At 39.1% G+C, this 12,918-nt stretch overlaps 1 protein-coding gene across 1 annotated transcript in view; it reads left to right on the top strand.

Moving 5' to 3' along the window:
* Positions 1-12,918, top strand: part of LOC113424465 (cilia- and flagella-associated protein 47) — an 851,958-nt gene that overhangs the window by 69,455 nt on the left and 769,585 nt on the right. The window contains exon 7 of the mRNA XM_087966882.1: positions 2,472-2,576. Coding sequence (XP_087823008.1) covers positions 2,472-2,576 — 105 coding nt within the window. The remainder of the gene's footprint in view (positions 1-2,471; positions 2,577-12,918) is intronic.

The raw sequence follows: 12,918 nt of genomic DNA on the forward strand, positions 1-12,918 counted from the left end.
CAAAGGGAAGAGAACTCCAGCCACTGACAAGCCCAACCTAATCTATGAAAGCAATAGCAAGGGGGAAGATGACCCGATGATAAGTGAAGCCATTGCCCCTTTCACTGCCCGAGTGGAGATTGTAGTGTCCCATTCTGGAGCCCAGGGGATCTTTACTGACAGACTTAGGCTGCATCCACTGTCTGGTCAGCTTGCAAACCATACAAAAGTTGGGGCCGAGAGTGTTATAATTTGTTACAGAAAATTAAATCCAGAAAGCACACACAGATAACTGATTCAATAGGATTCATTAACTTCTTTATATACATAATAATACATGAAGTAAATTAACAATACCAACAGCAGATTCTTCCAATGTGGTAGAGAGGAGAGATTGTAAGTAAGTTTCAGTTCAGCAGATAGACAAGACCAGAGCTGAGTTTTATAGCTGAGCACAGAGCTAAGCCACGCCCAGACTCTTTCCTTAAGTTTCTGTTTCCAAAAGAGCCCTCTTTGGCTGACTCAGTTGCCATGCCTATTCATTGGCTGACCTTGTTACCATGTCTCTGCCAGTTCATGAATATTCTGAGAGAGTAAGGAAATTGACAGCCTATGAAGTTCAAGGAAGCAGATGGCTCAATCATCAGAGTGGGGGCGGGGTTTGCCTGCCATGTGCCTAACAGAGCCAGTGAGCATGAGAGCAAGGAGCCATGAAAAAGCAATCTGGTTCATAGTGGCCCCAAAAATGGCAGAGGTGATGATATTGGGGTTGTTGTGGTTGAAAAAGTGGAACCTCATGGTGGATTGGAGAAGTGACCAGTGGTGCTTAAAGCCAGTGGCTAAAGCTAGTAGGGAGGACAAAGCTGATAAATGCCCTAGCAGAGCTGGATCGAGGGAAACCATCCATCCCAATAGAGTGCAGGGACTTATTTTCCCCAGGGGGCTGGCATGTCAAGTTTGAACCACTTCTGAACAATTTGAACACATCGCTATTCAATTTGCCAATGAACTGGGGGGAGGGAAAGGTGAGAAGGAATGCAGACAATCCAAGAATAGACTGTGTGAGCCAAGAACCCACCAGTCAACTTCTGCACGTTATATTTTCTAAACAGTTCACAAAGAAATGAACTGTTCTCAAAACAAAGGACTGATTCTTAATTTTACAGCATGATCACTATGATTGAGAAGAAGGGGGAACTAATGTTTAACTATGCAGCATTGCGCGGGAAAATCTCAGAGCTGATTTTATTTCTTCAGTGCTGAAATAATGTATCCAATAAAGTTTCAGGAATTTTAAAGTTCCTGAGTGCCTACTTTTTGAGGGTTCACTAGTTGGACAGTTGACAAAGGAAAATGAATCACTTTTTCTTTGGAAAGGTCAATCTTGTTACTAAAATTGCAGTATCCAATAAACGAACAAGAAGAGACGAGGACAACTTACTTACTGTGATAGATAGTAAGATCTTTTTCCTTAGTAGAACTACTTCCCAGATTGTTTCTAGAACATGAAATTATTAGTTTTATTGCAGAAGAGAACTGTTGTCTGCAATTTTTATGTGTTTGTTTGACAGTAATATTAATAAAGTGCAAGTATTTAGCCCAGACCTGGGCGTTTTACAACTTGTGGACCGCATCCAGCCTTTTTGGCTGTCCCTGTCTGGTGGTGGCAGCAGCGGCAAGGGATGGGACAAGGGCAGAGTGGCATAGGGGAGGTGGCAGTGGCAGCCCCAGTTGCTTATGTGGCTCCTTGAGAAAATTTATTGCCCACAGTTTAGAGGGATGGATTAAATCAGGCAACAATAAACTAACATCAAGCTTGGAACTGGATTGAAAATTATTTTATTTCTGTCTGACCTTCCTTAAATGCCTTGAGTTTTATCACATCTTATAATGATTATGTGGCCATTGCATGTAGTAATGAATCAATCACTTTTAATTTAGACTAAATAAGTCCCAGCAAGATAGTTTCTTTACTCGTATGTGTTGGAAGAGCATAGAGACACTTCAGTTAAAAATAACTTGGATAATGCTAGTTAAAATTGCATTTTGACTTTATAAGATTATATCATATGCAAGACTTAAAAGTATCTCTGTGATGTGCAAAAAAAAGGAAAAAAGAAATTTGGTAGCAGTATATGACTTGAAGAACCGAAGCTCTCTTTTCCCCCATATGTTAAAAGCAACCCCAGTTCCATTTTTGTGGTTAGCAACACATTATCTAGTTTCTAGGGAATAAGCATGCTGTGATTTCACTTAGCACTGTTTACTGCAGTGTATTTATCAATTTTAGCAGATCCTACATGCTGAGAGTAGGGAAGTCATACAATGGAACACATTAATCATGTAAATATCAACAGTGTTGATACAAGGAACAAGAAAAGAATTGGATTGAAAAGAAAGGAAAGAAAAAAAGGAACATTGGTGTTTTTTGTTTGTTTGTTTGTTTACTTGTTTGCTTTTCATCGCTCTCTTCCCTATCCATGTTTTTGCAGTTGACTGTTGCTCCTCATTCCACTACTGAAATATCAGTTCTGTTTTGTCCATCTGCATTAGGAAGAACAAATCACACTGCAAGCATAATTTTCAAATGCCCACAGGTAGGAATGTCCACTTACATTTAATGATTATCTAATATTAACACAAGTAATTGTTAGGCTGACAATAAAAGCAAGTTTTTAATAGTATAGCTCAACTGTAATTTATAAATAAATTATAAATAAATGCACCTCCAAAATTGGGTTTGACTTATCCATAGATGTGTGGTGAATATACAGTATATAAAGATAAATATTTTTCTCCCTCCTTCCTTCCCTTATGTTTCTGACTATAACTTATAATGTAATTAAGATCTTTAGTAATAATTATGAGAGGTTGTCCTGGCTACATGATGGTACTTGAGACTAATTTGCTTTGCAGCTATAAAACACAACATTTGGCCATATTACTTAGGAACAACAATTTCAGTAATCTCTATTGCCATCACTGATCAAGCAACTTCCTGCTGGCTTCCAACCAGCAAAGCCAATGGGGAAGCTGATAAGAAGTCACAAGTCTCAGGTGGCAGGTAAGTGGTTGCAGTGTAGGGTAGAGCAAATGTACTGTACCGGGCAGGGGAAGGATGCTCTGGAGAGCAGAAGAGTGTACAAGTGGCTGCTATAGCCTGATACAAGTGCAGCTTGATGAGTATTGATGAGCTTGATGAGATGATAACCACAACCACTACCTCAACTACAATCACAACTACAACCAAAAATAACCACCAAACCACAGCCACAAACAATTACTATCCCTTCAAATAATTCCACAAATAATATCTCCTGACTCATCAGAGACACCGTGGAACGTGAACAGAAATGTCCAAATGCTATCTTATTTGGTCTTGAAGACACCAATGAATCAGACGACATCACCAAAGTTTGCGATATCGTAAGCAACTCCAATATAACAAACATTTCTCCTGAAGATATCATTGAAATAACCAGAGATGGCCCTGAGTGTAAATACAATGATGGCTCTGTGGCCCCAAGATTTTGTAGAATTGTATACAAAAATGAGTCCAGCAAAGGCATATTCATTCATACAATAAACGGCATTGCAAAAACCAATCCCAACCACAAAAAACTTCGCTCAAAACCAGACGTATCCATACTGCAAAGAATCTGTTCCCGTGAACTCTGCACATAACTCAAAAACTGTCTAGACAATGGAGAAAAGGATCTATACATTGACTACCGAGCTGATTGCATCAAAAGAAAGTCACACAACCCACAACTCCGCATCCAACCCCACCCCATCCAATCCAACATCACTCAAAACTAGGCACGCATGCCCCTAACTATCTATATTCCAACCACAACTGGCCTTAAATGCAAGCTACTCAATGCAAGAAGTCTTGTAAATAAAATACCTGAATTTCTCCTCTTACTAAATATGGCTAAATTCGACATCATATTTGCCTGTGAAACATGGCTCAATGCATCTCTCCCTGACTCCATTACCACAGTAAGAGACTATCATGTTTACCGATCAGATCGTGAAATCCATAGAGGAGGTGGTGTTGCTATCTTCTATAAAAAGTCCTTACATCTAAAAAAACATCCAAGTTACCCAGGAGCTTGCTATTCCTGAGACAATTGTCTGTGAACTGTCCTTAAATATCACATTTCGGTTCTTACTATGTTACAGAGCCCCTGATTATGACATCGAACATGCAAACAAGCTAAATACTAACATGGGCAGCATCCTGCCCACACGCTTTTATCTTTCTTGGTGACTTCAATCTACTTCATATTAACTGGACCCTTAACGAATGTACAACTGAACCTACACATGCAACCTTCTACAATGCAGTAACAAATCTGGGACTAGAACAACTAGTAACCAACAACACTAGACTTGATCTCATCTTCTGCAATAGTTTGAATTCAATTTATGGAATACAAATTAAAGAACCCTTTTCCAACAGTGACCACAACATGATTGACTTTTGTCTCAACATACGTCTACACAAAAATAATCACAACGACTGAATTATAACTTCAAAAAAGGCAACTATGATCTTATAAACAACGACCTCTCATTCCGTGATTGGCAATTTCTATTCACTGGATGCAATACTGTAGAAGACCATTACAACATATTTTTACTTGAAGTCAAAAGAGTCATCAAACTATATGTACCATTAACAACTCCCCAAACCAGAAAAAACAAATTACCCATAACAATAAGGAAGCTTCAATCCAAAAAGAGATCACTTTGGCGGAAAAACAAATCTGGTCACATTGCCAACTTCAAAAGCTGATACAAAAATTTATGCCACCTGATAAAAACTGAATGCAACAATTAGCACCTTAAACAAGAGGAAAACCTTCTACGCACCAATTCCATCCGCGCTTTCTACAATTTTGTAAACAACAAAATAAAAGACTCAAGGTCCATCCCACCTCTGAAAGGACCTAATGGTAAAGACTGCAACGACGACACTATTAAAGGCAACCTCTTTAACACATTCTTTGGCTCAGTATTTGTAAACAGCAATGGATCATGCCCAGTATTTCCTAGTGAAACCACAGACAACTACAATGATCTAATACATATCGATTTTACAGAAGACAATGTTGAAAAAGCACTACGCAATCTAAAACCATCTCTATCTATTGGACCGGACGGAATATGTGCCTACTTCTTAAAAAAGCTATCCACTGCCATAGCCAAACCTCTAAGCATAATCTTTGAAAAATCTTTCAGGACCAGCTCCTTGCCAAAACTATGGTCACAAGCCACAGTTATCCCCATCTTCAAAAAGGGAGACCCCAGCCTAGTTGAAAATTACAGACCAATCTCTTTATGCTGCATCACCTGTAAAGTTGTGGAATCAATTATTAACCAATCCATCATCCTCCACTTAGAAACAAACAACCTACTCTCTAATAAACAATTTGGTTTCAGGAAAAAACGATCATGTAATCTTCAACTCTTACACTGCAAAAACATATGGACTACACAACTCGATCAGGGCAAAGCAATAGACACAGTCTACATAGATTTCTGTAAAGCCTTTGATTCAGTGGTACACGACAAACTAAAACTAAAATCTTACGGTATCTCTGGACACCTGCATAACTGGATAGAAGCATTCCTGGCAAACAGACAACAAATGGTCAAAATTGGGAACGTCCTATCAAATTCTGTACCTGTCAACAGTACCTGTCAACCTGTTCCCCAATGCAGTGTTCTGGGACCAACTCTTTTCATACTCTACATAAATGGCCTCTGTGATCATATTAAGAGCAACTGCGTTCTCTTTGCTGATGATGTAAAGCTATTCAACACCACAGACAATACTGCTATCCTTCAGATCTGTGGCAGGAGTGACTAACAATCTTCCCTACTTGCTTCCTCATGGATTTTGTTTTTGGGAAACCAGCAGGGAAGGTAGCAAATATTGATCACATGACAATGGGATACGTCCACTATCATAAGTGCAAGCCAGTTGCCACAAATCCTGGTCATGTGACTGGGGTTGCTGAGATGGCTTGAACTTTGAGGACTAATTGAAAGTATCACTCATTGAATGCTGTCGTAACTTTGAACAGTTTCTTTTTTTTTTATACAAGTTTTATTAATTCTTCAAGACATACAATACATAAATACACAAAAACACAAAACATAAAAGCATAAAAAATCTATTTTCTGAAAGTTGCTTAGTCCTGGGTTATAACTCGGTACAGACACAAATTCAAATTCATATTCCTTTTATATACCATTTCATATCTTATTAACATTTTCAATTTTCTATATAACTTCTCCTCTCTTTTAAATTTTCTCAATTTTATTTTATTTATCTCCTCTCAATTCAGATCATAATATTTATTATTCTTTGTCTGTTCTATTTCCAGCCATCCATTTATTTTTCTTCTTTAAAAAAGAAGAAAAACTTCTCCTGTACACTATATGGGGTATGATGCCTTTATCTCTCTCCCCTATATTTATAATACTTAATATAAAACACATAACTTACATTGGGATTCTGTCTGGTACATTCTAAAATTATACTATGTTATCGAAAATGATACAAATCTATTCATTAGTATTGATATTCATTTATATCTTGAACATTTAACACATTACTTTTCAATTAAATCACATACTTTTATCCATAGTTATTTCCCCCCCCCCACATCACATATTATAGCTCATTATTTCATTACGATGTTCCTCCTTCTTCTACTTCAAATCTCTCATTTCACAAAAAAATTCGCTAATATACCATAGTCTGATCATTAATATTAACAATCATTTATATCTTAAACATTTTATCCATTTCAATTAAATATCATGCCTTTGTGGGAACAGTAATGCTTTCCAAAAATTATTACCCCCTCCCCCCCGCAGATCACAATCTTAAATCATATTTCATTGCAGTACTCATTTTTTCTTAACAAAAATTTCACTAGTTTATGTTAAATATTTTATCATATTTTAAATTACATATTATTTCCAATTTTCTATGGTTATTTCTAAATACAAATATAAAAATACAGTCTTATGTACCTTTCTAGAATCCCTTTATCAATAAAGTTTATCCATTATCTCTAAAAAAACTTTTGCTTCTTAACATCTTGCTCCCCACCATTAGGGCTTCTCATCCCTTCCTTTCTCCCTTGCTTCTTCTTCTCCTTGTCCTCTTTAACCCCTTGTCTCTCCACCTCCCTTTTATTCTGTTTTCCCCCTTTCTGTTGTTTCCTAACATAATGTCCCTTTTTCACCTTATTCTTCTCTTTTTGGGTTGTTTTTCCAGATCTTAGAGTCCTCTTTTCCTTTTTCTCTTTCTTTTTCCCTTCTCCAACCAAAGTCATTTATTCATCAAAGATGGCTTCTTCTTTGTCCCCTTCATCCTGTTGTTCATTCTGCTTCACATAAGTATAAACCGCCATTTCTAAAAATTAAAAAATAGTGCCAAGACCATCTTTCCCTTCTTGTTTTTCTTTTTTATATTTTTGATATACAAGTTTCAATCCATCCACAAGTGATGCCATTGTGTAGAGAAAAAGTTTTTCCAGACAACCACCCAGATGTTTTAATCAGAAATAATTCTCAAAAGTTCCAAAGTCACCAAACAATCCAAACAGGCTGTTTCTTTTAAATACCTTCTTCTTCACTTTCTCTTTCTGGAGTTAAAGTTTAATCACAAAGTTCCCTTTCAAATATATATTTTTGGAAGTCTTATTGATGTTTAGTAACTCTTTAAAATTCTAGGCAATCTTCTCCTTATTTTCAAATTTTGCTCCAATTTTTTCCCCTCTCCCTTCCCACTCACAGCCAAAAGGATTTTTTCCCTCCGCTGTCACTTTAGGAAGGAGAGTGGAACAAAGAAAAAACTTTCCCTTTTAAAATATTCGCAGCTTGTAACTCTCACTAGAGACAATGCATACTTAGCAGCCTTCAAGTTTCCAGGTCACTTTCTCTTGTCTTGTCCCAGTTAGAAGCAACTTTCACTATTCTTCCGACTTTCTCCCTCCTGCACCTGCTTGTCCGGCTGCAGATTTCTTCTTGGCGGCCATTGCTGACCGCCATTCCTCCGCCTCGGGAAAAGGGGGTTTAGCCGGCTGGGGAGGGGGTCTGCGACACCCCCAAACCCATTTCCGGATCCCCCCTGTCTTCAGCTGCCTCTACGGGGCAGCTATATCCCCCAGATCCAAACGGATTGAGGGAACCTTGCTGGCGAACGCAGCAGGGATCGCGCGGTGTCGCGAATCCCTGCCGCCGCCGAAAGCTTGCAAACCGGAAGTGTAACTTTGAACAGTTTCTGAACAGTTGGTTATTAACCAAAAATTACCTGTTATATTTTTCAAAGTATCCATGTATCCTGTATATGTCTGTTCACATTGTTAAATGCTATACTTACTAAAGAAATGAATGACTCTTGAAAGTAACAAAGTGATATTTTTGATCTGGTTTTTATAGTAAACAAATCATAAAGACAACAGGATGACAAGTATGTGAAAAACTCTTTCCCCACTGTTTTATTTGCTATCCCCCAGTAGGTTGATTGGAGTCTTTGATCTATAAGCTTTTTGCACCTGCCAATATCAAACTGTTAGCAGGTTTCTGTTTACAGATAATCCTTACTTAGCAACTATTTGTTCAATGACTGCTCAGTTTTGATGGTGCCAAAAATAATTTCAGTCCAATTATATCCATTTACTACCTTTGCATCATACCTCAGTTACATAATTACCCTTATTTATTTATATATTCGATTTATATTGCCGTCTATTCCCCAATGGTGACTCATATAGTCAGTTCACGTTGTCCTTTGCCTGAAGTGTGATTCCCTCCCCCCTCTTCCCTTGCAGAGCACAGAACTGGAGAGGAAAATATTGCAAGACAGTAAGCTGTTTGGTTTTCTATACATCAACAGCAATGCAATCATGTCAGCAACCCAGATTGAGAGCTGTAAATGTGTTACTGAAGCTAGCTTGCAGTATTGTCTTGAAATCTTTTCCTCTCAGTCTCTCTGTTCTGGGGTGGGGGGAAGGGTTTGAGGAAAAAAGTACGCAATTTCTGTAGGCAGTTTTTCCTTTGCATACCCCCGCCCCGAAGAGGAGAGATTGGAGAGAAAGAGATTTAAAGAAAATAAGCTGTTTGTATAGTGTATCTATGGTTTCCAGCCTGGCACTGTAGTCTGACTGCATTGCTTTTTGACATAGAAAATAGTTAGCAGGCCTTGAACATTCCAAAGGACAGGGTAATAGTTAGGAGGCAAACAAAAAGCCTTAGATGTGAAACTGAGTAGTTTTATTACTTTCCAGCCAGAAACACAGTAGTGAACACATGATTTCCCACTTTGCTTAGGAGTGAAATTGCTGGTCTCATTTAGGATAAGTATGGGAAGACTACATCTACTGCAGGGGAGTCAAACTTGTGGCCTGCAGGCCGGATGTGTCATGTGCTGGTCCCACCCCTGCCTGGTTTAGCGAAGGGGAAAAAAGTCCCAATACGTCATGTGACACTGCTGTGACAATGCAAGTTTGACACTCCTGATCTACTATTTTTAAAATAAGTTGAAAAGTCGCTATTGGGAATTTACAAATGTTTCAGAAAAAGTTTCTTGTAATCCTTGTCTTTACTGGGGGGAAAAATGGGAAGCAAAATGGTTATGCAGGCATATGGATGTGAGACAGCTGGAAGTACAGTAATTTACAAATCAACTGTGCAAAACATGGCAAAGGATTCCAAGAGAGATGCTTTACTCCCATGTGATGAATACAACCCTTGTATTTGAATCTTTACAATACTTCTAACGTTTTTTTGCAATATTTTATAATTTTATCACCAAAGGTTAATTTCAAAAATAATGTGGATTATTTCTTTTTAAAATTTTATTCAGAGGAAGTGTTTAAAAAAGCAAGTACTAGTATTTCTGGAATGTATAGTTTAATAACTGACTCAAGGATAGTTCAAAGCAATAAAGTGGTATTTTGTCTGAAGCCATGAGGTTTATTAAATCAAAAGCTAAAGAAATAAAACAAAGCAATAATTTACTGAAAACTTTCTACTCCAAACTGAAACTTAACACTTTTATCAACTTCTGCTTCTTCTATCAAACAGTGATAAATCTCCAAGTTTTTATTTCAGCTAAACCTTTAATCAGTATCTTATTTTTATATTTGCCCTGTCGTGCTGTTTTAACCTTTACCATGATTTTTCCTTTAATATATATGACTTTTTTTTGCTTTTTAATCTCAAAATCATTTAAAACCTTTGACTTCTTAGCTGCATCTGTTTATTGTATTGAAAATATATTAGTAATTTGATTGTGCTAATTGAGTGCCCAGATTTTGTTGCAAGGCTTTTAAGAAGTCATTTTGATAATATATGTATAAAAGTTGGCAAAACTTTAATTAAAAAAAAAATCCATTGATTCTCTTCTCTGATTAAATTCTTCAGAACTTACACTTTAAGCCATCTCAAAGATGAGTAGCTGATAATCTAAAATCAACTAATGCCAGCACTTACAGGATAAGCAATAATCATTTATGATTGTACTTCATAGCTGAATTGAAAGAAGTTGCTGTGGTTATTATCTGTTTCTTTTCTAAATTTTGTGAGAAAAACTCAGCAGTAAGAATTAGCACCTGGTAATCATTTTGCTCTTTTTTAAAAAAAAAATCATTAAATTTAATTGAGTTTGGATAGCAAAATTGAAATACCAGCCTGGCTGTAACAGTTACTTAAGTTGTTAACATACTTGTATAACTAGCTCCCTTGACAAACCAGCAACATTCCTTTAGAAAGGAATGACACTAAATACTATTAGAGGTGAGAAGGTTCTGTTATAAGGGCCTGCAAAATATTATTTGCTTAGATTTCTTTCTTTGTCTCCTTATTTAATATGCTACTGTGACTATGCAGCTCCACTAAATAAGCAGAACTCATCAAAGATAGGAACACAAAGCTTGTAAAAAAAAATCAAAATTATTATAGGATTGGGTTTATTATATTTTGATTGAACATGATTTCCATTCAAGTGAAACATTTGTTATAGTAGACTTTGTTTCTTTAATTTAGTGACTTCAACTTTTTAAAATTACTTTTCTGGAATGCTTTTAGAATTGTTATTTGTATATGTTGGAAGAAATATCCTTCTGGGTTCAGTTCCAAGTGGGAAAAAGACACTGGATTCATGGAAGTTGCTTGGAAAGAAGGTTTAATGGTGGACAGGACCACGTGCCTTGGAGCTCCTGAGCGAAAAGGGAAGAGATGCTGAGAGTCCCTTGGTTTTATGCCCTCTCTGTGCTTTGAACTTGCTTCCTGTTCTGGTGGCAAGAAATGTATCCTGATTGGTTATCAGATTCCCATGGGGCCATGCAGGGGTAGCTTGGTTGAATCTTACGGGTGGTGCAATCTTCCCATGTGCCATGTGGTGAGATGGGTAGAGGGCAGAGGTTCAACAGGTTCTGACCAGTTCTGGAGAACCAGTAGTGGAAATTTTGAGTAGTTCAGAGAACCAGTAGTGGAAATTTTGAGTAGTTTGGAAAACCGGCAAATGCCACCTCTGACTGGCTCCGCCCCATCTATTCTCTGCCTCATGAGTCACAGCTGATTGTCTGGGTCTTCTTCTGCACAGGAGAACAGAGCTGGAAAGCAGATTAGTGGGGGGGAGGGGATTTTGCAGTATCCTTCCCCCAGGAGTGGGGTGGGAATGGAGATTTTCCAGTATCCTTCCCCTGCCATGCCCACCAAGCCACGCCCACCAAGCCATGTCACGCCCACCAAGCCACACCCACAAAACCAGTAGTAAAAAAAATTGAATCCCACCACTGGTAGAGGGCTCATTCTATCATGCCCTGATCCCATCACCCTGGTGCTGAAGGTGGGGCAGGGAGCTGCAGGAAGCTGCTTTGTCTTCTTTTCTCATCCAGGGAAATATAATATTCTGCCTGGTGGTGGCTGTTTCCGCTGCGAGCGGCTCAGACCCGCTGCTGCTGCTCTGCAGCCGCCCACCTGGCCTTTCTTTGAGGTGGAAGAGCTCGCTGGGCTGAAGGGAGCGGCGCATCAGAGGCGCGCAGTGTGGGGAGGTCGGGGAGGAACGGAAGAGGCCCCGGGAAATTAGCCTCCCACGTGGGGTTGGGCTGCCCTCTCGGGCAGGGGAGGCTTTGTAAAATAATTCGCTTACCTTCGAAAGCAAAGGGAAGACGGGAGCGCCTGAAGCCAAGTGTCTCCTCAGGGCTCCGGTTGCAGGGAGGAGCCCTGACTGGCCGCACGTGGCTGCGCCAAACGCCGCGGCAGCAAGGGAGAAGGGAGAAGCAACGGTGGAAGGTCTCCCGATATGAAGTGCCCCACCAACGCAGGCAGCACCATATCCGGGCATGCAACAAAAGTACTTACTAACGGCAAGCCCCCCCGCTTCCCCCCCCATTTCGCATGTTTAATATGGGGCTTAATTTGGGGGGAGGGGCTTAATTTGATTTTATGCCAATAAAACATGGTGGGGCTTCCTATTGGTGGAGGCCGTATTGTTGGAGAAACACGGTACTTTGAAATGTTTCATTACCTATATGTTGTGGCTCCAGACTTGGATTCACCTCCTGTGGCTTTCCATTCTCAAGTGAGGAGGACATGGCAGAGAAATATGAGCCAGCATGGCTCAGTGATTGGAATGATAATCAGGAAGAGGAAGAGGAGATGGACGTGGCAAGAGAGGACAGACCTGATTTAGTAGAATGGTCAGGACCTTCGACCTCCTCTGGTTCAGTATCTGATCATCAGCCGGGAATGGCTGACAGAGAAGTTTTAAGAGAGTCTTCAAGTGGAGACGAGAACTTGGAGAATTGTTGGTTAGATGTCAGGAATAGACGCCGCTTAAGAGGCAAGGCCAGCTGGAACGCAGGAGACGGGCAAGTCAGTAATTAGGGAAATTAACTGTTGCCCTAA

This window comes from Notechis scutatus, chromosome 5 (assembly GCF_049901735.1).
Source record: "Notechis scutatus isolate UNSWTSFEM ecotype Mainland chromosome 5, rNotScu1.2, whole genome shotgun sequence".
Classification (NCBI taxonomy): Eukaryota; Metazoa; Chordata; class Lepidosauria; order Squamata; family Elapidae; genus Notechis; species Notechis scutatus.